The sequence below is a fragment of the Pistacia vera genome, unplaced genomic scaffold (assembly GCF_008641045.1).
Source record: "Pistacia vera cultivar Batoury unplaced genomic scaffold, PisVer_v2 Contig302, whole genome shotgun sequence".
NCBI lineage: Eukaryota > Viridiplantae > Streptophyta > Magnoliopsida > Sapindales > Anacardiaceae > Pistacia > Pistacia vera.
In genome coordinates this window covers 234518-262017 of record NW_022196116.1, presented here as the reverse complement: position 1 = coordinate 262017, position 27500 = coordinate 234518, and the positions used below count along the sequence as shown (strand labels likewise).

General features: G+C 39.2%; 3 protein-coding genes and 1 pseudogene across 3 annotated transcripts; 2 read left to right on the top strand and 2 right to left on the bottom strand.

Moving 5' to 3' along the window:
* Positions 1–273: 273 nt before the first annotated feature.
* LOC116135738 (succinate dehydrogenase assembly factor 2, mitochondrial) lies at positions 274–2026 on the bottom strand. Its single transcript, XM_031421450.1, has 5 exons — positions 1821–2026; positions 1637–1735; positions 1412–1538; positions 758–826; positions 274–653 (listed from the first exon to the last, which is right to left on the bottom strand). Exons 1-5 carry the CDS (start codon positions 1934–1936, stop codon positions 507–509), a joined length of 558 nt encoding a protein of 185 aa, XP_031277310.1. The 5' UTR covers positions 1937–2026; the 3' UTR covers positions 274–506.
* Positions 2027–13461: 11435 nt separating this feature from the next.
* LOC116135715 (short-chain dehydrogenase/reductase 2b-like) lies at positions 13462–15767 on the bottom strand. The gene is made up of 4 exons (XM_031421425.1): positions 15355–15767; positions 14984–15242; positions 14694–14888; positions 13462–14100 (listed from the first exon to the last, which is right to left on the bottom strand). Exons 1-4 carry the CDS (start codon positions 15444–15446, stop codon positions 13705–13707), a joined length of 942 nt encoding a protein of 313 aa, XP_031277285.1. The 5' UTR covers positions 15447–15767; the 3' UTR covers positions 13462–13704.
* A 3394-nt stretch (positions 15768–19161) lies between these two features.
* Positions 19162–19608, top strand: LOC116135693. Its single transcript, XM_031421409.1, has one exon. It carries the CDS (start codon positions 19162–19164, stop codon positions 19606–19608), a length of 447 nt encoding a protein of 148 aa, XP_031277269.1.
* Positions 19609–25364: 5756 nt separating this feature from the next.
* LOC116135726 lies at positions 25365–27500 on the top strand (annotated as a pseudogene).

Here is a 27500-nt window from a genome sequence, read left to right as displayed (position 1 = left end):
TGAAAATTAACCCATCACAGAAATTAATGTGAGGATAATCATAAATTCAAGTCACAATAAGTATCCAATTTAATGGGCACTCTCTTCTACTTGATATAATGCCTTATCAAGTTCTCATCTTAATTTCCATATAAACAGTAATCAACCTGTGATGAAATATTAGCACAACTCTCCATTCAAAAGAGTCTGTATCCTTCTTGGATCTGAACTCTCCTGAAATTTTTTAGAGAGGAAGAACGCAAAGCTGAAGAGCTTAAGAGCTAAAGACCAAAACTGAAGCAAGATTTTGCCCCATATTTTTCTCACTATGCTTAATAAAAAGTTTTATTACATGGTTCCATCAAATCTCGCATTTCTCTTGGCTTCACTACTGACAGTCCTTGTTCACATTTTTACAACTAAACATTGTAAACTATTAATTATTAGTAGAAATACATATATTGTTCTTCATGTGTCAAAAAACACACAGTGCCTAGGACCATCTAGTCCAAGAGTGATATAGAAAGTTACTGGTTCCCTGATACAGGACCATCACGGCCTTTCTTGAAATCATCCCATCCTCTTACCCATGTTTTCCCAGGAGTTGCTCGTGTCTCAGGGGAAGAATGGCTGTTGAGGTTGTCCATTACCTTGTTGTGCACAGCAGAAAAAACCTATGGCAACAAGTAACCATATGAGAATATAAATTCATGAAAAAAAATAAGGAAAAAAAGAACAACAAAAGACCAATTCATAAATATTTTAGATTATATCTCACAGGATTTATTTTCACTGCATCAGGCGGTTGCTCCTGCCCAGTCAGCCACTTCCACAGATCTGGGTTTTCCTGCAGGAAAAAAACAACATACTCAAGAAAGCCCACAAATAAAATGCTTCGTGGTATTGCAACATCTTCAACTTGAACTGATTCCTTTTATAAAAGAATCACCAAATCAATTTATCCAAGCAAGGTATTTGATTGGAAGAAACAAAATCAAAATAGGATTATAACAGAAACTCTTTTAAGCATTCAATTTGGGTAGAGTAGACCAACTAGTCAAGGCAAAACATAGATAACACCGTATTCTGGCTTGTTTGAGAGTTAGATTAGCTTCAATTGTTGTCTTCTGCTTTAAGGTTTCCCCAAGTTAGCATAACGAGATTGAGGAAGCAAAATGAAATAAAACGGTTTATGTTTGTCTATGTTTTTACAACATACATCAATTACCTTAAATAAATACATAATGACAATGACAAGCAACAATAATGTTTGATCATGAAACCAAAGCCAACATACAATTGCCTTGCATGTTGTAAACTAATTGACATAATATGTCTTAACACATTCATTTATTTATTTTTGAATAACCCATCTCGAAGGGATTAACAATGGAAGATATATAATCTGTGTAAAAACAGAGAGAAACTTTACCAAATCAAGGACATCAACAAGAGCTTTAACTCCATTTTCATCCATGGTATGAATATGTTCTTCCACCCATTTACCCAGAACCAAATCCAGCTCCAGAAACCCTCTCTGTTTGCTCCTATATAAAAGTCTATCACAAAACCCAGAAACAAAAAATACATTATTACTTGTATGATCTCGAATGACATTAAATTGAACAAAAACAGGAACCAAGTCACTAAAAAAAACCTGTTAAACAAACGCCTTTTGCTCTCTTCGTTGGAGAAATCAACATCCAAAATTTGAGAGCTATCAGAAGAATAAGGAAAAATCCATCTATATTGAGGCCTAAACATCAAAAACAGAAAGCATCAAGTAAATTATCTTTAAGAAAAACAGAGGGAAAAGGTATTTTAAAAAAATAATGGGTTACCTAAGAAGAGTCTCGAAGCGAGATGGAGAAGAAGATAAAATCGCCTTACGGTTGTGTAGAGCGGAGAAACTGAGGATTCTGTGGGCGTTGATCGCTGCTCTTCTCAAGCTCGCCATGTAGTTGATGAAATGATTCTGAGAAACGAAAAGAAAGAAAAATACTGAATTGGATTGTGCGTGTAATTATAAACCTACAGTTGAGGCATCGTGGCCCCTCTACATCCACATGGCATTAGTTAGTTAAGTGATGGTTTATAGCAACCAAAGTCATTATATTAAAGTCGGTTCAAACCCTATCCAGGACCAATGTGATGCATTTGTAATCAGGGTCATATTAAAATGTGTTGATGCGTGATTTTGACACTAATTAAACGCACGTGAGAAATACTAAGTTGACTCAGATGATACACATGTATGGGGGTATTGAACTGAATAAAATATGAAAAACAATGTTTAAAGTGGTTCGGATGCTTAAGAAAGCAAATCCTACATCTATTAGTATTGTATTAATATATGAGATCAGGTCGCGTTCAGCGAGCTGACTTGCAAGAGATTGCAAGAGAGAGAGAGAGGACATATATATGCTATTCCAGAGAGAAATTAGCTAATCCCACAAATGGGAGATGATCCCTCTATTTATAATAAGATGAGTTGAGGTAATGATTACTAAATCAGGGAGTGGGTCAGATTGCAGTGCAAATCCTTCATTACGTCCCGTTGTTCACCTGCTCGAGTGATTTACTCGACTCTTGCAGGGATTGGACACGTGGATCGCCTCCAGCCTTTCACCAGCCTGGCGCACACCCACTACACTGGCAGAAGCATGCCGTTTGCGTCAGCGTGTGACGTGGCTGCGACTGAATGGCTGCAGGACTTACCTAAGCTCTGACCGCTTACGCTGATAGGGCTTTGCGTCATCCCTACTTTTCCAAGCATAACAGAAGTTCCCTACTTTTTAAGGTTTGAGAATCGAACCTTGGAAACTACATAGTATGCCTTGATTTGATACATTTGGAGAGATACTGGTCGATCCGACCTGGCGGCAAAGAGGTCGAAGAAACATTTCCATGTAGGCGACCTAAAATGGCTTACTCTTAGGGTCAGAGACCTATTCTTAGACCATGTTAAGTGCCATAACAATGACTGGTTTTCGACCGAGGTCCGCGACCTCATTGTACTTAGCGAAATTTTTTGCTGAAGACGAGGAATCGTGTCGCTTTGCAAACGACATAAGACAAGATCAAAGAGTCACGTCGCTTTGCGACTGACATAAGACAAGATCGAAGAGTCACGTCGCTTTGCGACTGACATAAGACGAAGAGTGTTCTATATAACGACCTCTTCAGATGTTATCCATTGTACTTTTGTAGCTGATACATTTAATGAAATATCTTTTGTTCTGACAGACGTGTCCTGTGCGCAATAAGTGTCAGCCATACGTATTAAATGCGAGCCATGCTGAAACGACATTCCCTATCAAGGCATTAAATGTGGATGGGGGCGCACTTAATGTATAGGAGGGAAACGTGTCGTCGCTTGAGTGTTTCAACGAAAGAGAACAACGATTTGGTTTCTCGAAGCGTGACGGTCACTCTTCTTTGTTGATTTGTGGCACGTGGTTGCGATCAACGGTCAGATGCGTTTTCCGCCCAAACTTTGTTTGACTTCAGGAAACCAAGGCGCCACTTCCTTCACTATAAAACCCCAAGCTCACTTCAGATAATGCCACAATACTCACTTTCTCAGAGAGAGCAAAAATTTTTGTGAGCCTTGGTTCTTTGTCTTTTAGATTGGTGCGCGCTTGATATTTGAAGCATGAGGATTCATCTTCTCATTCCAAGAGGTAAGGAGGGTTTCTCTGCCACTTATTTTTATTTCTTGTTTTCGATAGTTGCCATGCGATGATAGTCTGCTGTTAGATGATTGGAGATGAAATATTCTCCTTGGGTTTTAGCCATTTGATGGTGGCTCTAAAAGTATTATGTTAGTGTTTTTCTAGGGTTTAAGGGAGGAAGCTTTTTACTTTCTTCTCTACGTCATCGTACGAAACAGTGTATGAGGACTGAATGATTCCCTGCATGTCACTTTTTTCAGACCACAATAGAATGAACTCCCCAATGACCAGAGCTGAGGAGGGGACCAACTCGCTTGTGTAGGATGCTCCTGCGGGTCCCCCTCAAGAGATCATGTCGATGATTACTACCGAGGATATTCAGAAGGTGGTAGACCAATACGCTCTCAGCATGGAGGTCTTCCAAGATAGAATACACACAGCTCGGAGTCCACCACAAGGGATGGCTGCGATCTCCGAGAACATTTTCAAGAGTGGAGGGTTGATCCCTTTCCACTTGTTTGTCAGGTCGGTCCTTGATCATTTCAGGATCGCACCACTACAGCTAATGTCGAACGCATATATGATAGTAGTGGCTATGTGCCTACGACAAAAATGGATTAGGCGAGCTAACCGCGCTGGAGCTCAGTTGCTCGTACATCCTTAAGAAGAGTAAGGACAATGACTCATTCTACCTCTCCAAGCGCTTTACGATAGAAGCGGGAATAAATAATTACCCCAACAATGTAGGGGCATACGAGACGAAGTTCTTTTTCTTTCATACGATGGCATTTGCCACTTTCTGGAGCCGAGTAGGTTCTCCTTTCTTTTGAGGTCGTGAATTTCCCTTTTGGTCTTCACTAATGAGCTCTTTGTTTCTTCGTAGTTAACAAAACGACCAGGTTATCACTCCTCGAGGATCCAGACAGAATCACTACCTTTGATTTTCTGTCAGGAGAGAGTCGCGATGCAAGGCTGCTCTTGACAATCGCAAATTTGAGGAAGTATGGTTTCTTCAACCCCGAAGCGACCTTAGAGACCCCATCGAGTAAGCTTCTTAACCTTAGCCTGCTTTTTGATTTTTCACGCAGCAAACTGTTTTGCTAACGATGTTTGCATGCAGCAATCATGCCTCCCAAGGTGCCCAGATCGCCATGACCAAGGCAGTTCACCTTTCTCTGAGTAAGCGTCACCGGACCGGTTAGAGCAGCTCTTAACAGTCCCCCCGTCGAAGGGACACTGGCAGGTGCTCTGGTACGACCTGTTAGGGTTCCCCAGCCTTCAACTGTTCGCCTGAAGCACAAGACCATGGCCCAAAAATCCAAGAAGTGAAAGCAACTTCGGACCGAAGAGTCGAAGTCCAAACCGGAGGGCCTGAGCATTCAGCCCAAGAGGTCGTAGCCTTACCAAGCGTTCCGCTTAGGAGGACTTTCCAGGTGTGCGACTAGCATCTCTATCGCTCTGAGGGAACCGCAAACAAGGCAGAGCAAGGTCGCGGACCTTGGGAGAAGACCGAGCAAGGAACCAACGGGCGATACAATTCCTGTTGCAGGTGTGGGGACGAACACACCTGTGTTAGACTCGATGGGGCAACTTCGAATCATCTGCAGTCGATGGTTTTTACCTTGTTGGAGTGCGGGCTCTTGGAGGCTTTTGAGAAGTTCGTGACTTCCAACCTTGTGGACCTGATGTCCGTATCCCTTCAGCAGCTGAGCCAGGTAGAACGAGCTGTCCTCGACGAGGACTTTACATTTATTCTTTTCAGTAGCAAGGAAACTAACTTGTTACTTTTTTCATTCACAGGCTCTGCTCTCCATGCACTTGTCCCTGCGAAAGGTCCAGCTGGGAGCTGCCGAGGGGATGGTCGCATTGAGAGAAGAGAACGCGTGGCTTAAACGAGACTTAGATGCCGCTGAAGCAGAGAAAGACTTATCCACCGTTTCAACGAACCAGTACCTGAATGAAAGGAATGCTGCTCTTCGCACGGTGGACTTTCAGAAGTCCGAGCTAGAGAAGCACGGAGAGGAGGTAAAGGAGCTCTAGAGGACGGTGGCCAGACTCACCAGAGAGGTTGGCGAGAAAGAGCAAGAGCTACAAACGATCTCTCAACAGGCCTTACGAGCAGAGCGGGAAAGGGCAGAGCTATGAGAGGCCACCGAAAAGCAAAGGTGGGCACTTAAGGCCGAACTCCAAATTAGCCAGGGCCGAGTTACTTCACTGACCGAAGACATGCAGCGACAAGAGTTGGAGATCGAGAAGAAGGCTACTGAATGGGCAATTAAGTCCATTTATGCCTTACGGCTGAAGAATCCCAAAATGGATCTGACCGGCCTCCCGAAGGAATACCGGGACATCCTTAATTCCATGGCGCGGATTGACGATGAGGATGTAGCGGAGGCCGCTTGAGGACCTAACCTGGAAGAGCATCCGAAGTATGTCCCAGAGGAGCCAACCTGGAAGAGCATCCGAAGTATGTCGCAGAGGAGCCCGCGACCGGTCAGGTGATAGACGATCAGCCTAGGTACGATGAGGTCGTGCCTCCGCGAATTGGGGATGAAGGCCAATGATTGCTTTTACTTTTTGTACTTTTTTATTTTATAAATAAAGACATGGCTTTCTTATGAATACTTACAATTTTTGTACTCTGTTACACATGAGATCGCATTCTAACTGTCTACAATAACAATAACATTGGTAAAAGTCTATGCAAACAGAATAATACATATGAAAAAAGTGGTTACAAAGGAATTAGTCTTATTTACAAGGACTAAGAAAAGTAAAATCTTTACAAGGAGAAACTGAGTTCGGAATTACTGATAATATAGTCGGAGATGTTTAGCATTCCAAACTCGCGGTACTTTGGAACCATTCAGCCTTTTAAGATGATAAGTCCCTGGTCTTATCACTTTGGTGATGCGGTATGGGCCCTCCCAGTTCGGTCCCAAAACTCCCGCACTTGGTTCTCTAGTATCGAGAAAGACTTCCTTCAAAACAAGGTCCCCGGCCTGGAAGTCTCTTCTTCTGACCTTAGAGTCGAAGAACCTTTTCGCGCATTGCCGATAGGCTTCTATTCTTAGCTGAGCCTTGCTGCAATGTTCTTCAACTAGATCCAGACTTGCGCACATAAGTGCCTCGTTGTCTGTCTCATTGAACATGTCCCTCTGAAATGAACCAGTTCCTACCTCCACAAGGATCATTGCTTCGCAACCATATGCTAGCGAAAAAGGGGTTTCTAAGGTAGAGGTTCTCGGATTTGTCCTGTATGCCCACAGAACTTCAAGAAGGTCGTTGGCCCAATTTCCCTTGACTGCACCAAGTTTGGCCTTCAAAGTGTGCTTGATGATTTTGTTAACAGCTTCAACTTGACCATTTGCTTGCAGTCTTGCGACTGAGGCAAATTTCTTATGGATACCCAGCTCGTCGCAAAACTGCTTGAACTCCTCATTATCGAACTGCTTATCGTTATCAGAGATAAGGGTATGAGGAATCCCATAGCGACACACAATATTTTTTAAGACGAAGTCCTTGAGCTTTTTGGTGGTGATTGTGGCCAATGGCTCTGCTTTGACCCATTTGGTGAAGTAGTCTACAGCGACTATCGCATACTTAACTCTTCCTTTACCAACTGGAATGGGTCCGATGAGATCGATTCCCCACATGGAGAATGCCCAAGGGCTAGACATGGTTACCAGCTGGTAGGAAGGAGCTCGCGGTATGTTTGCGAACCGCTGACACTTGTCACACGTTTTAACAAAATTGTAAGTGTCTTCTTGAATCAAGGGCCAGTAATACCCTTGACGAACAACCTTGTTGGCGAGGGATCGCGCGGCCGTGTGATTACCATAGATTCCTTCATGTATGTCCCTCATGATATAGTCTGTTTCTTCATCGGTTACACATCGGAGAAGAGGGGTGCTAAACTCTCGCTTGTACAACTGATCTCCTATAAGTGTGTAACGAGCAGCTCTTGTTCGTAGGGTTCTTGCCTCAACCTTGTCGTTGGGCAAGATCCCATCTCGGAGATACTGAATGATAGGGGTTATCTAGGAGACTGATTTAATTACATTCACGGCCTGTTCAGGCGTACTGATACTAGGGGCTTCTATGAATCGAACAGGAATGCTCTCTGGCACGTCCAAGTCTAGCGATAAGGCTATCTTTGCCAAGGTATCCGCGACAGAATTACTATCCTTAGAAATCTGCGTGATCGTGAAGTGCTTAAACGGCTAGAGTGCGGCCTTAGCTTTCTTCAAATAGCTGATCATTTTTTCTTCCTTGGCCTAATATTCCCCCAAAATCTGGTTGACAACCAGCATGGAGTTGCTGTAGATGCTGATCGAGGTTGATCCTATTTCTCTTGCCAACCACAATCCAGCGAGTAGTGCTTCATACTGTGCCTCATTGTTGGTCGCTTTGAACCCAAAATGGAGAATGCCACGAGTGCGAGTTCCTTCGGAATTTGGGAGAAGAAGGTCTGCTCCGGCCCTTTTCTTGTTCGATGATCCATCGACGTACAGGCTCCAGGTCAACAGGTTCTGAAGAGTTTCCTGGGTGACTTTGATAGCCTGTTGCTCGGATTCCTTTATCGAATGATATGAGAATTCTGAGATGAAATTGGCAACAGTCTGCCCTCTGATGGTTGCTTTCGGTCTATACTGCAGATCGAACTGACTTAGTTCCATGACCCACTTGAGTACTTTACCCAATGTCTCTGGCTTTTGGGGGACTTGCTTGAGCGGGTAACTAGTCATTACATGGATTGTGTGGGCGTGGAAGTAAGGTCGCAACTTTCTGGAAGCGATCAGCAAGGCAAAAGCCAATCGCTCCATTTCTGGATACCGCATCTCGGTATCCAGCAGACGCTTGATCACGTAATAAATTGGCCATTGATCCTTGCTCTCTTCTCGAACTAAAGTTGCATTGACCGTGTATTGAGAGACGGATAGATACAGGAGCAGAATTTCTTGCGGGAGAGGCTTGGATAGAAGAGGTGGTTTTCCAAGGTACCCTTTAATGTTCTAAAATGCCTGTTCGCACTCAGGAGTCCACTTAAACTTCTTTTTGGCCTTGAGTATATTGAAGAATGGCAAGTAGCGATCTGTTGCCCTCGATATGAAGCGACTGAGTGTCACTCTTCGCCCGTTGAGACTCTAAACCTATTTTCAATTGGTTGGGCTTTTCATGTCAAAGAGAGCTTGGATTTTCTTGGGGTTGATCTTTATTCCCCTCTGGTTAACCATGTACCCCAGAAATTTCCTTGAGGATACTCCAAATGAGCATTTGAAAGGATTGAGCTTCATTCTGTACTTCCGGAGGATGTCGAACATCTCAGCGAGATGCGCTATGTGATCTGAAGCGACATGCGACTTGACTAGTATGTCATCAACATAGACTTCCATCGATTTCCCGATCTGCTTAGAAAACATTCGGTTAACCAACCACTGGTAAGTCGCTTCAGCATTTTTCAGGCCGAAGGGCATAACCCTATAGCAATACAGCTCCCGATCTATAACAAAAGAGGTATGCTCTTTGTCCGACGCATACATTGGAATTTGATTATATCCAAAGTATGCGTCCATAAAACTTAGCAGCTCGTGCCTGGAGGTGGCATCAACGAGCTGATCGATCCTTGGTAAGGGAAAATTGTCTTTTGGGTAAGCTTTATTGAGGTCAGTGAAGTCAACACAGGTCCGTCACTTGCCGTTGGGCTTCTTTACTAGAATCAAGTTGGCAACCCAGCTCCGGTAGAGTGCTTCCCGGATGGACCCATTCCGAAGGAGATTATCTACCTCAATTTTCAAGGCATCATATCGCTCTGGATCCATCGCTTTTCTTTTCTGGCATATCGGCCTGGCTTTACTATCGATGTTCAAGGCATGGCAAATGATGTCCGGGTTTATCCCGACCATATCAACATGCGTCCATGGGAACACATTAATATTTTCTTTGAGGAAGCTGGTCAGGTCAGTAGCGAGTTGGGGGTTGAGATTGCTTCCAATCCTCAACACTCGGCTCGGCTCGGCTCGGCTCGGCTCGTTCTGGTCGACTGACACTTCCAATAGATCCTCAACTGGCCCATTGGAAGGGCATTCTTGGATACAAGGATCCATATTATCCTCGGCTAGGCCAGGCTGTGGTTCGATTTGATTGATCACCATTGCCTGTTCGGGAATGCCACGCGGGATGTCTTTCCCTTTACACGTCATCTGCACTGCCCTTACATAGCAGTCGCCAGACGCGGGCTGAGATCCGCTTACTTCCCCTATCGCCGTCGGGGTAGGGAACTTCATCTTGAGATGGTAGATCGAAGTGACTGCCTTGAAGTTTCTTAGTAGAGATCGCCTTAGGATGCCATTGAAAGCGGAGGGCTAGTTCACTACCAAGAATTCAGTGACCCTAGTCATCTTGTCGGAGTCACCCAGCGTGACTAGAAGCGAGATCGTTCCCTTGGGGATTAGGTGATCCCCTGTAAAACCATATAGAGGGATAGAGGTGGGCTTCAGGTCGACCTCATCCAATTTCATTCTTTCGAAAGCTCGCTGGAACAGGATGTTTACAGCGCTTCCGTTATCCACTTACATTCTATAGACGTCGTAGTGCCTTATTTGGGCCATGATGATGAGAGCATTGTCATGGGGATGATGCAATCAGACTGCGTCTTTTTCTGAGAAAGTGATTTCCTCCTCCCTGCGAACCTTTGATGGTCGTTGCGTCATGTTCATCACATGAATAGTATCGTGATGGGCTGCGCGAGCATATCTTTCTTGGGCACCTTGCGAGTTTCCTCCGAGGTGTGGTCCTCTAAAGATTATCGCCGCGTTGCAGATACCCTTGCGATCATGACGCTTCTTACCCGATTCCTCTAGATTTTTTTTCCTTACGGGAGTAGAGTCATCAACATACTCTTTGAAATGCCCCTGTTTGATAAGGTCTTCGATTGCTTGCTTGAGAGCTTGGCACTCATCGGTGTGATGCCCATTGTCCCGATGATAACAAAAGTACTTTTTATTGTTTCTAGCTGAAGGAGGATTTTTCATGGGCTCAGATTCTCTGAGCAGACTGGCCTTTTCTGACTTGTCAAGGATAGCCGAGACAGATGCATTCAAAGAGGTATATTGATTCATGTCACGATCGCGATAAGGAACTAGAGCATAAGACTTCTTGGACTCAAACCGTGGTTTCTTTCCTTTTCGCTGATCGTCATTAGCCCATTTGCGATCAGTCCTCCTATTTTCCCCCTGACCAGGTGCATTGCCCGAAGGACCAAGGTCGTGGTGGTTAAGCGCTGTCACAGAATTCTCAATACGGAGGTATTTCTCCATAAGGCTGTAAAAGCAGGTGAGAGAAACATCGTCCTCTGATTACAGCTCTTTCCACATATCTGTCTGTGGACGAACTCCCACGATGATGAGAGTCTGAACGGACTCTTCGGGAGTGTGAGCTACTCTTGCCTTATGTTGTTGAGGTAGCTCAAAGGCATTGAGAACTTCTTGTTCGCTTGGAACTGTCTCAAGAATGTCGAGCTCATCTGATTCCACGAGCTGATCGATCTCGTCGGGAGCGACCTGAACCATCGCTTGGCATGAGATGTAAGAATTACTGCCAAGCATCGGCATTTTGCCAAGTCAGAAACTTGGTGAAGTTCTATCAGGTCATTGAATTCGTACAAATGATCCTACGGATCAGAATTCCCATCGAACCCCCGCATATCGGGCATTCTGAATCTGGATAGGAGAGGGGCGACTAACACAGCCTGAGAAAAGGGAGACGCCTCTGCGACCTGTCTTCGCTCATTTTGCTGAGCCTTTAGCTGATCCAGAGCTTGCTGTAGCTCCTCAATCTGAGGCAGCGGAGCCATCTAAGGATTGCTCTCCCTAACGCGGGTTTGACCCTCGCGATTACAGTTGAGGAAAGTCCGAAGGTCATATTCCTCCTCGCCTCGGCCGGCAGTTCCGACCGCTCTTGACACACGCTGGCTAGAGTCGTACGATGGCACTGAATGGTCTGGGGAACCTTCCCAACCTCCGCGGTGGTGCGAACCGACCCGTGGACGGTGGAAACTTCCCGCATGACGACGATCAGAGTCATCATTTTGGCGATAATGGGAATCTCCTCGCCTTGCACTTTTATGGGAATGCTCGCGCGACGTGGCATGAAACAGCTTGGGCCGCGACATGTCATTGAGTCTCCACGCCACGGGTATTTTACCCGGGGTGTGGTCGGTATTTACTGGTCCCTCGGAGCCTCTAGGCCCGCTGTTCGCCACCTATTTTCCCTTTCTTTGACGCGCTGCAGTGCGCGCGGCACGGGCTATCTCCCTTTTTCGCGCTTTCATGTGACCTGTAGGCGTTTTTGGCGGTGGCACCGCCTCATTTGATTCGGGTGGCACGACCCAATCTAAGCTGTCCAGCCTTTGGCTGACTGTTTGGAGAGTATTGTTGAACCTTTCTAGGTAGCTCATGACGGCTGGATCAAGCTGTGAGCTTAAAGGGATATCCCTCATGAGATTTTGCGGGACTGGAGGCACTTCGGAAGAAGTATCCTCTTGCACTTGGGGGATCTCTTCCTCACCATGACTGGTTCGCTCAGGTTCGAATCGGAGAGCCATTTACTGTTGTAGGACCGATTAGTCAGATATTCTCTTGATGAAGGACGAATACTAAATCAGGCCTTTCCTCTAGCGCTAAACTGTTAATGCGTGATTTTGACACCAACTAAACGTATGTGGGAAATACTGAGCTGACTCAGATGACACACATGTATGGGGGTATTGAATTGAATAAAAGATGGAAAACAATGTTTAAAGTGGTTCGGATGCTTAAGAAAACGAATCCTACATCCACTGGTAGTGTATTAATATATGAGATCAGGTCGCGTTCAGCGAGCTGACTTACAAGAGATTGCAAGAGAGAGAGAGAGAGAGAGAGAACATATATATGCTATTCTAGAGAGAAATTAGCTAATCCCACAAATGGAAGAGGATCCCTCTATTTATAGTAGGATGAGTTAAGGTAATGATTACTAAATCAGGGAATAGGTCAAATTGTCATGCAAATCCTTCCTTGTGTCCCGTTGTTCACCTACTCGAGTGATTTACTCGACTCTTGCAAGGATTGGACACGTGGATTGCCTCCAGCCTTTCACCAGCCTGACGCACACCCACTGCACTGACGGGAGCATGCCGTTTGCCTCAGTGTGCGACGTGACTGCGTTTGAATGGTTGCAAAACTTACCTAAGCTCTGACTGCTTACGCTGATAGGACTTTACGTCAGCCCTATTTTTCTAGGCATAACAAAATGAATGATCATATGGTGTAAAATTGGCCAGGTCCAATCATTTATTTTTAACGCTTTCCTAGATTGCATAACTAGCATTCATCTTCACCTCGTAACATTCTTATCACGTTTTCCTTGAACAGGTTTTTCAGTTCACTTGTCAAATAATAAACAAGAAAACAGTAATTTCTTAAACACCGGGACCCATCATACCATGAAACACCATTCCGGAGTCCGGACAAGAGTTACCCAGAAACATCCAATAGATCTTCACATCCTTCGTCATGATGCATCCGAGTCCACAGGATCAAAAACAGAACAAATGATTCTCAAACTATGTAAAATCAACCAAATTCTAGAAAGATAGTAGAAGAAAGATTTTCATGTGATACATAAACCCACAAATGAAAAACATCTAAGTCACAATTAGATTAGAAAAAGACTTTCACAATATAAAATCTAACAATAAGTTACAACCATATGGATAAGTCCACGCAAAAATGCTAAACATCAACTCCAAAGACTCTTATATTCGGGTTACTCTCCGTCAAGTACTTTGAATACTATTCTGGAGATTCAAACATATTATGCAATTACCATTTGTCTCCATCCAGTCCAGACAGTAATGGTTGCTCACTCTCTCGTTCATCAGAAAATCCATGAAACAATAACTTCATTACATGAGCCTGGGTGGAAAAAAACTTTTCTCTAACAATTTACATTTCCTTTTTCTTTTTATGGATTTCTACTCATCTATAATAGTCTTCAGCTAATTGCCTCAGAAGCTTATCTCACGTCTCTCTGCAAAGAACTTTCCTGTTATTGCCTGATCGGGAAGCAGTGAAAGCCACACTCCAGTGTCAGCGCCATTCTCAGCTGAAACATTACCAGCCCACCCTGTCATAGCAGTCTTCACCCAGCCTGGGCAGAAGCAATTGATGTAAATCTTCTCGCCTTCTGGGCGGTCAGAGAGTATGTTTGCCATTAGCCTGGTATGAGCATTAACGGCGAGTTTTGACATTGAGTAGTCAGTTAATGTCTGAGGCCACCCACCTGATTTCCAAGTGTCCTCTTCAACTTCTTTTAGGAAAGTTTCAATAGTCCTATCAATGAGTTCCTCAGAGAGTGTGTCCAAATCACCTAGTTGTTGTCTCAATGTCGGGTTCTCAAGTCTCTGTCAGGGGAAACTAAATTAATGCTTAGTACAGATCAGAGAATGAGTGGACAACTAAAATCAAATAAATCAACTCTATCACTTCCACTATAATAGCACAGTATTACAAACTGAGATCTTGAGTTTGACATAAACATATATCTATAACCCACAAAAAGTAAATCATTTAAGAAAATTTTTAAGAAATGTATACAAGAATAATTAAAAAACAATACTTTTGACTTAAAATATAACACAAAAACAATATATCAACTATAACATGAGAACAAGAAGGGCAGAGGTTTTCTCAATTAAAAATGGCAGCAAAAGGATTGCAAGTCTTCTGCAAATTCACCCCTTCCCAAATGGAAAGTTTAAATTTCAAGCAAAATAGGCATCAACCTTTGAGAGATAGCAAAATAAATATCTATGCTGCCTTTACTCCTTTTACTCCTTTGTTTAAGGAATAGTCCCCAACAGATTTTGTCAATCCATGCGCCAATAACATCGCTATGAGATAGGCTAATGGGCTGTAGGTTCTCTTTGACAAGGAATACAAAACATAAGCAGAAACATATTCACATAAGATGGAAGAGAAATCGTGATTTACTCACATTGCGTCGGCCATTTAATTTACCGAGCCGAGAACTCACACTAACAATACGAGCACCAGCAGAAGAAGGTCTCATTAAAGGAATCATAGCCTTAATCATACTTTTAGTGCCATAATAGTTGGTAGCGATGACATCCTTGGCAAACTCAACAGAATTATCAGAACCAATGTTATAATTAACACCTGCATTATTAACCTGCAAAATATAAATTTGCATCAAACACATCAATAAAAGAACACATAATGAATCATCAACCAAATGCCAGAACGATGCAAATAGCTTTAGATTACCAGAATATCTATGCCACCATATTTTTCCCGTATCCACTCGCAGAACTCTTCGATTGATGATGGTTCTAAGACATCGAGTTGATGAACATCTACATTGAAACCTCCTTCTTGCAAGACCTTGGCTGCTTCAAGGCCAACACTTGTGTCTCTCGATGTAAGTATAACCGTTAATCCATGCCCTGCAAGTTGTCTGGCGATCTCGAATCCAATTCCTCTGTTAGCACCCGTCACCACAGCCACAGTATCCGAAGACCACCACCTACAATGAACATACCCATAAAAAAAATAAACAATTTTCAAGAAACCCAGATAAAAAAATTTAAGGAAACAGAAAGTAAAAACAAAGAAGCAAGGTTTTAAAAGATGGGTACCTCTGGTGGTCGGAGTAGGGAATAGTGCGGAGGAGGGAGACCTCTTGAAGTCTCTTTTCTCTTCTCTCCTTCGCCTTTGCTTTGCCTGTCATTTCCTTTGGGTTTGGAAGATTCGAAAAGAAAGAAAGAAAGAAAGAAAGATTAGATAGGTTAGCTCGCCCTCTATCTCTTTTGTTTTTTCACTAATTGAAGCAAATTCTGGTTCAATGTGCAGGCACTGCCACGTTGTAGGTCAAATGCTTCTAATCTCTAATTTAGGTCAAGATTTCCCAATTTTCCGGCCACTTTCTTAGCCTTTTGAAAGTGAGGATGCGGTTGCCAATTTTTCTCTAATCTCCATACACTAATAACTAATTGATGATGATACAATAGTCGAAGCATCTTCCAATCTACTCATTTTATATTCGCCGAGACTATTTTACCCTAATCATAAAATTACTCTAAACACTATATATATATATATATATATATAATATATATAATATATATATATATATATATATATAATATATATACATCTCCAATCTACTCATTTTTTATTCGCCGAGACTATTTTACCCTAATCATAATTACTCTAACACATATATATATATATATATATATTATTATATATATATATTAGAACCGAAACGAACAAAACAAATTGTAACTTTCCGCACCATTGATATATCAAACTAACTAACCCTAATTAACAAGAACTCTTAGATATATATTACTTAAAAAGTTTTGAATTTGAATATTTTTTAGGTGCTATTACGGTGGTCATTAGATTCTTATTTAGTTAATAGTTTCAAGGTCCCGAAAGATTAGTTAAATACGCATAAACTAGTCTGAATCCCTCCGATCATTAAAAAAGAAAAAAAATTCAAACTAAATCCTCAATTAATCTCTTTTTATCTCATTTTTTATTATACAAAAGCAAGGATCGGCATTGATGGCAATGGAATTGGAAGGTACCGGATTGGGGTGTTTGTGTTTGACTCACTCCGTTTGGTTCAAAATTTGGGGTTTGAGAAAAGTTTTTTGAAAAAAAGTTAAAAAAAAGTTAAATTGGGCGGGTATTCAATGTAGGATTTATAAATTAATAAATGTCTCTTATGTTTTTTTTCTTTACAAAATACCCCAATAATAAAACATTAAAAGTTAACAAAAATACCCACAATCCACCCTCAAATACCCCCAATCGGCCACACCACACGAGGTGGCCGGAGTCACCTTATCGCGTATGAGCTGGCTGGATCTTGCCAGTCTGCGCCGACGGCCAGATCTGGCCGTTCAATCTGGCCGTGAACGGCCAATCTAGCCGTATTTGCTCCCAACGTGGCCAACAAATGTCGTTGTTGATGGTCAACTGTTCGGCCAAAGATCTGGCCGTCAACGCCGATCTTTGGCCTTAGATCTGGCCGGAGGCTAGATCGACGCACTACATGCCAGATTCAGCCGGTAGTCGCCCATCCTACCAGATTCCCCATTTTCCGTGGTGATGACCGGAATCTGGTAAATGTGGATTGTTGGGGTGTTTTTTGTAATTTTTAAAAAAATATTTAGGGGTATTTAATTAATTAACAAATTTAGAGGGTTTAAAAAAATTGAATAATATTGAAAGTAGTATTCCAAAATGAGAGTTTTTGGATATTTTACTATTTAACTTTTTTGAGAATACTAAAAGTATTATCCCATTTGAACCAAACGAAGCCTCAGTTTTTCATTTTTCCTGACTGCGTTTGCGGTTTCATTTTGGTTTGATAGGAAGCTAGTAAATTGACGACTCCTTTGTATTACTATATTTTATAAACATTTTACTATTGTCTCAAAACATCTTTAGAAGACAATTATCATAACAATCTCTCATTTTTTTTGTACGAAAAATGAATTTTTTCCAAATAGAAATAGATCAATAATATTTTTACCAGACGTAATTTGTGTGTTATAATATTGTCCTATCCCAATCCAACCTTGTAAAAATTAGTTTAATCTAATGCGTTGTGTAAACGCACCATAGAGCCCATTATTTAACGCGCTTTCAACGTTCAGTCTTTTCCAACAAGTTCATATATACTGGATTAACCTACAGAATGCTGGAATAACCCACAGACTGTCGGTAATACATAAGCATAATACTACAACTTATATCATTTCTTATACAACATTTTTGGGTGTTTGTTTGAGTTTATAAAAATTAGCTTATAAGTAAAAATTAGCTTATAAGCTAATTTTAGTTTATAAGCATTTGAAATTTTAAGCAATTTCGTGTTTGGTTAAAATACTTATAAGTGACTGATAAGTAGTTGACGTGTTTAGTAAAATGTGGCTTATAAGTACATTTTATTATAAAATGACTAAAAAATGTACTATATTAAATAAGGGTATACTATGAAATTTTAAAATTAAATAAGGATAATATGGTAATATACTTGGTCAAACTAGCTTATAAGCAGAGTGCTTATAAGCCAAAAAAAAAAGTACCTCTCCCTCAACTTATTTTTTTTGGATTATAAGCTTAACTTATAAGCTTAAAAAAGTTATAAACAAACAGATCGGTTTAATTTTAGAACTTATAAGCTAGTTTGACCGGCTTATAAGCTTAGACAAACACTCCCATAATGTGATAAAAGATAATTAACTAATTTTAAATTAAAAATAAATTTTCACATAATTTATCTTTTGTCACATTATAATATAGAAGAAATGTTATATGAAAATGATATCCGTATAGTATTACTCAATACATAAACATTTTCCTTTGTTTATTTATTGTCATTAATGTTAAAAGCTTCCAATTTAAGAAATTATATCAGAAACTTTGATATCTCCACTGGCAAAAATACTATGTTTACAACTCAATCTCACAACATTATCTTACAACCCTATCGTGTTAGCAAAGCTTGCACTACCAAACCAATTGATGACTTTAACTAAATATGAACAGTTGTTCCTAAGAGATAAACAATCGTTATTTAGAGACGAACTACCATTTATTTATAAGAAATATTTGTTTTATTAATAAGGAACAACCATTCCTTGTAAAAAAAATGATTATTCCTTATGAAGAAACAATCATTTTTTATAAAGGAATGGCCGTTCATCCTCAAGAATGACGGTTTGTGTCTAGTTAAAATTATTTAATGTTTTAAGTGTTATGCGATACAACTATTATGTTAGGATTTTAATAGAAGGTTATGAGATTGAGTTGTGGCTGTAATATTACTCCTCTCCAAGTTACCTACGTTAATATTATTGATTTTAAAATTTTTAAGAAGCACGGGTGTCTTTAATGGTGGCTCCATCTAGAAGTTAGGAGCTTTATGTAGAACGTCATTGCATATGTAATGTAATTTTATCTTCATTTCAATTTTCAAAATCATATCATGCTACACGACGTCGTTAATACCGAGATCACTATATATATATATATATATATAATTTAAACGTTGTCCAGTAATTTGTCTCTCCTTTCTTTCACTCCAAGGTACACTGAACTTTCAGTAGTCGCTGTTCTTCATCCAAACGTGGGTACGTTCTTTCTTCTCAATTTCAATTATTTTTAGTTATTATTGTATACATATATATTAAACTTTAATTCTATCAGTGATAGCTAATTTAATTACTATCTTTCGTCGAGTATAAAATTTATTTCGATTGTAAATAAATTTTATACTTCATGGAGCAACTTCTATATTGAGCCTTAGTATTTATGTTTCGATTTCCAACTCCTTTGGACTGTGTTTTTAGTCTACAGTTTAAAGATCGTATGGCTTAATCAACTAAAGATAATGTATTTAACAGTCGTAACTTTGACAGGAAAATATGAGGAATTGTTCTCAACCATGGTTGATTTTACTAGTCAATCTTCTTATGGCATTAAGCATACAATACTCACAAGCATATTCCAGTCAAAGTAAGATCAAATCTGCTGTTTTTCTGTCACCAAAATTTGTGCTAGGACCAGGATCTGTTGAGAATAAATTTTATTACAACATCGATTTTCCAAGAGGTCATGTAGTTCTCAAGAGTTTCAACGCAGAAGTAATTGATGAGACAGGGAACCCTGTTCCCCTTCATGAAACCTATCTCCACCATTGGGTTGTTGAAAGATACTATGGACGTGTTGACTACACCGGTAACAGGGATCTTCGTGAATCAGATTATAAGCCTGTGAGAAATGCTGGCATATGCCAGAAAGGCGTTCTTGGGCAGTATTTTGGCCTTGGATCTGAAACAAGAGGAACAGAAACATATATTCCAGATCCTTAAGGGATAGAAATTGGAAATCCTGCTGAAATTCCAGAAGGATATGAGGATAGATGGATGCTCAACGTCCACGCAATTGATACACGAGGTGTGGAAGATAAGTTGGGATGCACAGAGTGCAGATGTGATCTGTATAATGTGACGGTGGATGAGTATGGACGAACTTTGAGGCCAGATTATACCGGAGGTTTGCTATGTTGTTATGATCATACACAGTGCCGGGTGAGACATGGTTTTGAAGGTGGAAGGAGGAGCCTCTACTTGAGATATACCGTGAAGTGGGTTGATTGGGATAGTTCCATTGTGCCCGTTAAAATCTATATATTTGATGTCACTGATAATTGGAAAAGGTTTAAGTATCCTAAAATATTAATAGTAGGTATTTATATCAAATACCTAATGTAAAAAATTCCACAAGCCTGATATTAAGTCGTAATTTTAAGTAGGAGAACAATATTTTCACCCAACGTTTACCGGAATGACACTTTTTACCCCCGTTATGTTTCGTTAGCAAAAGACTATAAGATGAAAATGATTTAATAATTTTCTTTTATTATTTGATGTCACGTCAATCACAACATACTCACTCTTAAATACGAAATTATTAATATACCCTTAATTATATTTTAAAAAAATATAAATTAAATTTATCCCTCTATTTTTATAAAAATAATGTTTTAAATCAATGAAGTACAATTAGTTTTTAAATTTTGAAATTGCCAATATCCTTGTGGTTGTTGCAACGCATTTATATTTAAATTTTGTCAATTTAAATCCAAATAAAACTAAGTATCAACTTACTATATTCTTAAATAAAAATCCAAATCGTAAATTACAGTGCATATGTAAGTAATTTTGTAAACAAACCTAATAAAAATTGCGAATTCAATAAAAAGAAAGAATTTTTCCAGTTCTCATTCATTTCTTAAAATCCAAAAAGTTTGCTTTCAACCTCCCGTTGCTAGCTCCTTGAAGCTTGTCCTTTGCTTTCTAGAATTTCAAACTTCTTCACAATCCTTTGCTCTTGCGCCAAGAAAGGTCGAATTTGATCTATTATTTTCAGTCAAAGTTACCATCTTCATACCTTTGCAACGCCTTAAGAGGCTATTCTTCTATTTAACTTACGTCACCGAATTGCTTCACCTTATCTTCACTGAGTTTTGGAGTTGCCTAAAACAATCCAGAATTGCATAAAAAATCAGCTTGAATGAAGCTTACACATATATGAATTGTTATTTATCAGTATAGAGAATAAAAAATAGAAAAATAATGTATGTTCTAAAACAAGTTAGTGGTAGAAAAGAACAAAGATGAAGTTCATACGCAGTACAAGGCTCTGCTGCTCACGCGACAGAGTATGATTAACAGGCTTCCGCCCAATTAAGAGTTCCAGCGGACAAGACCAAAGCTCTAAAACACACTCTTTGCACTCATTGTCTATCATAGCGTATCAGCAATCCAAAATCAATATTAAGGCCGGAGTATTTATAGGTGCTTCAGGAAAAAAAAAAAAGACATAATTTTCCAAACCAAGGTTTCAAGTATACTAGTCAGTCTGACTCTTTAGCTATTTTTCATCACTTATAACTTCACTTCTCCAGGAGGGGTTTGATAGTTTCTGATTACTGTAAGCAAAACCAAACACTATTAAGTCATATGAAAAGATACCGGGACACGTCAAAAGTAGCTAATATGCAAAATGTTCTGCATGTACCATCTCTATCTTGATAACACGTTTGATGAGAAGACTATGATAGTATGATGTATATCTAAAAAATGAGGATCTACAAATTGCAAAGTCAAATCTTTGATTACCATGGGATTACTCTAGAATTAGGTTGCAGATACAAAACTTTTCTACTTTTTTTCTCAAAAATATTCCTCATTGCACTAGTTCTAGAATTTCTGAGGACCTTGGGAGGCAAATATACACTAGCTTCCATTTGCAATTCATGGTAAGTTTGGCCACTATTAACTCAGAAACTGCTCAATGAATTTATTTGCACAGTAAAACATTTTGTTATCATATCACATGTTCAACCTACAACGTTAAATTTTTGACACAAATTTTTCTGCTGCTGCTGCTGATATGATTGGTATTAGTGAGAAGAAGAGGAGGCTATAGATTTAGTAGAGTCAATTAGGGCTTTGTTTGTGGAAAACATGATCGAGCATATGGTGGGATACTACAATATATCCAGTGCGGTAATTATCAAACACTTAGAATGCGGAAACAATAGTAAGAAATCCAAATAAGATGCAACGATCAACAAATGAGGAGATAATCAAAATATAGTGGGACAAAAATAAACAACACAATGAAAACACAAATTAATGGATTAGAGGATATTATACCTAATCCGCAGGTAGTGATAATCCTCGCTGTAGTTCACACATTTCAAAGAAACCCTAGATTTTTCTCCACACGATCTCTTTCTTGCCAGTCGCCAACCGAAGCCGCCACTCGCCAACCCTAAGTCGTAGTCGCTGAGAACAAGGAGAAAAGGAAAATGATTTTCGTTAGTTGGCAACCCTAAGTCGGCAGTCGCCAACCCTAAGTTGCCAGTGCTTCAATTACGGAATAGGGCGAGTTACAGAGAACAAGAAGAAAAGGCTCTCCCCTTTTTTTCAAAGTACTTTAGTGGGACAGCGGCAACCATTCAGGCGAGTTCAATTTAAATTTTTGATTTTTAGAGTCTATGTAAATAGACCATCTTACCTTTCTTCAGAACGGATTTGCCTAATGGAGCATAACGGTGGATGAGAAGGTCGTCGCAAATGCATGGGTGGGACAGTGTCGCCAAACAGGTGGGAAAAGTCGTTCTCCTTTTAAATTGAACAAAATACAATCGTTCTCGTAATGAGTAATCCATTAAAAATCATCCAAAATATGTTTTATACTATGTGATAGGGTGGGAGCCCATCAAGAATAATCCCGGATTGAGTGCCGTAAGTGAATTATATGAAAGCAACGACAACAATAAACCGAAGGAAGTTCAAATTTGGATCGATATTTGTGATTGTTCTTGCTCGGTTGACATTAGTGTAAAAGCTCCATTTCAGTTGGCTTTCTCCTTTGTCCAATCATCTTGAGTGGCCATGATCTCGACATTTATCAACAAAATTACCGCCGTTAAAGAACGTTTAGCAATTAGAGACGGCAAATACATATCATTTAAGTCAATATCGTGGGGTTTTAGACTTTTAGTACTCATTACTTCTTTGTTTAAAAAAAGTTCAACCCATGTTCGGGTTTTTCTTAACTTAATGTGGTAGAGGCCATTTCCGTCAATTGTTTTTTTCTAATTTTCTCTTCAAGGGGCCAACTTTATTGACGTAGTTAAAAGAGGAAGACTTTTTCCCATCCAAGGTTTTCTCTAACGACATTTCCACTTAAAAATTTCAAATACAATTTTCACCAAAGTTAATATTTCGTTATTATTTAAAGTAGATCTGATTGATTCTAGTAGCAAAAATTCTTTCAATCACCACTATTTAAACCTCCAATTCCTATCTACAAAACTCCTATTAATCTAATATCTGATTATCGATTATAGTCATAACAAAGTTAAAGTTTCTTGTTTTTGTTGATTTTTAATTGATTTTGATGAAAATATTCAATCAATCACCACATTCGATCCATCGGCCTCCACTATACTAAAAAACCTCTTATCCTGGTTTGATAATTCTTTGAATGCTGATTGAAAAAGTAAAATATATTTTATATATTAACGAAATATAAATATTAGATGAAAAAGTAGTATTTTAAAACTTTTCAGAGAGAAAAAGTTAAGGAAACCTTGGTGGGAAAAATAGTTTACTCTAGTTAAAATATGATTGATTGATGTTCGCTTCGGGAAAAAAGTTAAAAGGACAAGAACGTCATTGCTAGGTCTTCTTGAGTTGTCAAATCTCCTTGCCATGCAAATGTGACATTTTCTTTCGGTACGTTTGGTAACAAAATTTGGTTCACTATCATCAAATATTATTCTATTTTTTTAAAACCCTTAAATTTATAATTTAATAATAACACAATTTTTTTAAAAATTAATAAAAATACCCCAATAACCTATATTTACTAGATTTCAGCTATCACTATCGGAAGATGCTAAAATCAATATAATGATACATACTGACTAATCTAGTCGATAGTACGTCGATCTAGCTTTTTTCCGCAGATTCACAGTAAATGGTCAGAAAAGACCAAATTTGACTATAGACAGTCATCAAAGACAGACAAGATAGATCGTCGTTGACCAGACCATTGTTGATGATCAAATGTGGCCAAATCTGGCCATCAAGCCGTAAATCTAATATTTTTCTACCAGATTCATCATGAATTAGTAAAAAAAGGATATAATCTGCACGAACGGTAAGATTCAGTCAATCATACACCGATACGATAACTCTGACTACCCTTTGACGGTGGTGACCGACTATCCATAAATGAGTGAATAAAAATATTTTTGTTAACTTTAAATATTTATTATATAAATATTAATAAATAAAACAAATATAAGAGGTATTTATTAATTTTCAAAACGCATTGTTATAATCACCTAATTAACTTCTTTTCAAAATATTATCCTCAAACCTATAAAATAACGAACAGACGTGGCTGACCGCATGCTCAATGTATCCTCCATGTCAGTTATTACTATTAATACCCTCTGAAGACAGCACAGCCAAACAGAGCAAGCTCAACTTCAAAGGTTGTATACTTCAAATTTTCCGCTCACCAAGCGTGGTTGTTAGCGGTTGCAGTTCCTCATCAACTTCGGGTTCGTTTATTTTCTCAGTTACTTTTTTTTTTTTTTTTCCTCTATCTTTCATAGTAGTATTTTAGTCCGAAAAAACAATCATTGATTGATTTATAACTATCAGAAGATCACGTTTTCAACTTTTGCTTTTACGGCGTTTTTGAGAAGTTTTAATTTCTTCTCCTTGTACAGAATATTTGTTTGCTTTATGACCCAGTCGCACGTATGAGATAATTATTTTTTTCTTTGTCAATCAATGAAATCATAAAAACCATCTGTTATCATTCGCTCTTTGTAGTATTTTGTTATGGTAATCTTTATGTGGAAAAGTCTACAGAATAAAGGAGTTTTTGTCAAAGAGAGCTGGAGTTCTTACAGAAATTTTGGTTTATATAGAAATTACAATTCTACGAATAGGTTTAGATTTCCCGAAATAATGAAGCTTGAGTTCAGATACAAAAGTAATTGGTGTTACTTGAATTTATAATTTCCTGTCCATTGCGCATATTTTAAATGGCATACAGTTGTGATTACCTGTTCAATCACGAGGAATTTTTTTTAGTTTTTATTTTTATGTTTCTTATGGATTGATAAATAATATATAATCTTCGTATTGATTTTGCTTAGTCATTTTATTTTGGATTTCAAACTCCATTACAGTGTTTTTGAGTCTGCAAAAGAGATAGTCTAACTGTAGATAATGAATTCTACAGGTAACTATGAGAACTTGTTACAAAGAATGGTGGATTTCACCAGCCATTCTTCTGCTGGCAATGAGTTTGCTATTCACAAGAATATTATTGATTTTAAAATTTTTAAGAAGCACGGGTGTCTTTAATGGTGGCTCCATCTAGAAGTTAGGAGCTTTATGTAGAACGTCATTGCATATGTAATGTAATTTTATCTTCATTTCAATTTTCAAAATCATATCATGCTACACGACGTCGTTAATACCGAGATCACTATATATATATATATATATATATAATTTAAACGTTGTCCAGTAATTTGTCTCTCCTTTCTTTCACTCCAAGGTACACTGAACTTTCAGTAGTCGCTGTTCTTCATCCAAACGTGGGTACGTTCTTTCTTCTCAATTTCAATTATTTTTAGTTATTATTGTATACATATATATTAAACTTTAATTCTATCAGTGATAGCTAATTTAATTACTATCTTTCGTCAAGTATAAAATTTATTTCGATTGTAAATAAATTTTATACTTCATGGAGCAACTTCTATATTGAGCCTTAGTATTTATGTTTCGATTTCCAACTCCTTTGGACTGTGTTTTTAGTCTACAGTTTAAAGATCGTATGGCTTAATCAACTAAAGATAATGTATTTAACAGTCGTAACTTTGACAGGAAAATATGAGGAATTGTTCTCAACCATGGTTGATTTTACTAGTCAATCTTCTTATGGCATTAAGCATACAATACTCACAAGCATATTCCAGTCAAAGTAAGATCAAATCTGCTGTTTTTCTGTCACCAAAATTTGTGCTAGGACCAGGATCTGTTGAGAATAAATTTTATTACAACATCGATTTTCCAAGAGGTCATGTAGTTCTCAAGAGTTTCAACGCAGAAGTAATTGATGAGACAGGGAACCCTGTTCCCCTTCATGAAACCTATCTCCACCATTGGGTTGTTGAAAGATACTATGGACGTGTTGACTACACCGGTAACAGGGATCTTCGTGAATCAGATTATAAGCCTGTGAGAAATGCTGGCATATGCCAGAAAGGCGTTCTTGGGCAGTATTTTGGCCTTGGATCTGAAACAAGAGGAACAGAAACATATATTCCAGATCCTTAAGGGATAGAAATTGGAAATCCTGCTGAAATTCCAGAAGGATATGAGGATAGATGGATGCTCAACGTCCACGCAATTGATACACGAGGTGTGGAAGATAAGTTGGGATGCACAGAGTGCAGATGTGATCTGTATAATGTGACGGTGGATGAGTATGGACGAACTTTGAGGCCAGATTATACCGGAGGTTTGCTATGTTGTTATGATCATACACAGTGCCGGGTGAGACATGGTTTTGAAGGTGGAAGGAGGAGCCTCTACTTGAGATATACCGTGAAGTGGGTTGATTGGGATAGTTCCATTGTGCCCGTTAAAATCTATATATTTGATGTCACTGATAATTGGAAAAGGTTTAATGATTCAACAGAACTCAGCACAGAGCATGATTGCAAGGTAAATGGTTTTGGTTTATTTGAGGACATTCTTAGAATAGAATTTGGCTCTAATTCCTTCATCATCCATTTTTTAAACATTAGTTCTGTTTTCAAACGGTGGTTAATGATGCAGGTAGAATATGAAGTGGAGCCTTGTAGTGCCACCAATTTGGCTAATGATGAGTGCATTCAGACCAAAAGAATAAGCGTCACAATGACAAATGGTGGTTATCTCATCTATGGCGTTGCCCACCAGCACTCAGGGGGCATAGGCGCTGCTTTATACAGAGAGGTGATTTTAGATCTAATTTTCCATTCCTACTACACGCTTTCTGGTCATTTATTCTACTATGGATACGTCAAGACATGTTTAAAGCGATTTCCTTGATTAAAATTTCATGGTTCTTCAGGATGGAACGGCTATATGCGCTTCAATTCCAGCTTATGGAAATGGGACGGAAGCAGGAAACGAGGCTGGTTACATTGTAGGAATGTCAACTTGTTATCCTCAACCAGGCTCTGTCAAAATAGCAGACGGGGAGACTCTGATTCTGGAATCGAACTACAGCAGCACCCGAGTTCACACAGGAGTCATGGGGCTTTTCTACATTTTGGTGGTCGACCAGGTGGCAGAGCCCAAGCGTATATTACATCTTCCAGTTGAAGTAAGATTTTACTTTCTCCATTGCCAAATAGCTAGTGACTGACAAAAATAGATGTAAATATGCCTGTGAACACGTTTTTAGATACGGGAGATAAATAAACGTAAGCTAAATTATAGATTGATTAATTGTTGCTCATATGGGTGGCAATTGCCTTCTTGATTGTAACAAGGAGATGTAATATTTGTTTGGTTTTTGCAGACGTACAACAACATGAACCGAACTGGTTATGTCTGGACAGCAGTCGTTTTGGTGGGAGTTTTGAGTGTTGCTGTTGCTGTAT

Excerpts from the sequence above, each read along its gene's own strand:
- LOC116135715 (XM_031421425.1), bottom strand. The coding sequence starts at position 15,446 with ATGACAGGCAAAGCAAAGGCGAAGGAGAGAAGAGAAAAGAGACTTCAA. Across the intron at positions 15,243-15,354 it reads CCCTACTCCGACCACCAGAG|GTGGTGGTCTTCGGATACTG; the intron begins GTACCCATCTTT and ends TGTTCATTGTAG. Across the intron at positions 14,101-14,693 it reads AATTAAATGGCCGACGCAAT|AGACTTGAGAACCCGACATT; the intron begins GTGAGTAAATCA and ends TTCCCCTGACAG.
- LOC116135693 (XM_031421409.1), top strand. The coding sequence starts at position 19,162 with ATGAGGAATTGTTCTCAACCATGGTTGATTTTACTAGTCAATCTTCTT.
- LOC116135738 (XM_031421450.1), bottom strand. The coding sequence starts at position 1,936 with ATGGCGAGCTTGAGAAGAGCAGCGATCAACGCCCACAGAATCCTCAGT. Across the intron at positions 1,736-1,820 it reads CGCTTCGAGACTCTTCTTAG|GCCTCAATATAGATGGATTT; the intron begins GTAACCCATTAT and ends TTTGATGTTTAG. Across the intron at positions 827-1,411 it reads TTGTTGATGTCCTTGATTTG|GAAAACCCAGATCTGTGGAA; the intron begins GTAAAGTTTCTC and ends TTTTTCCTGCAG.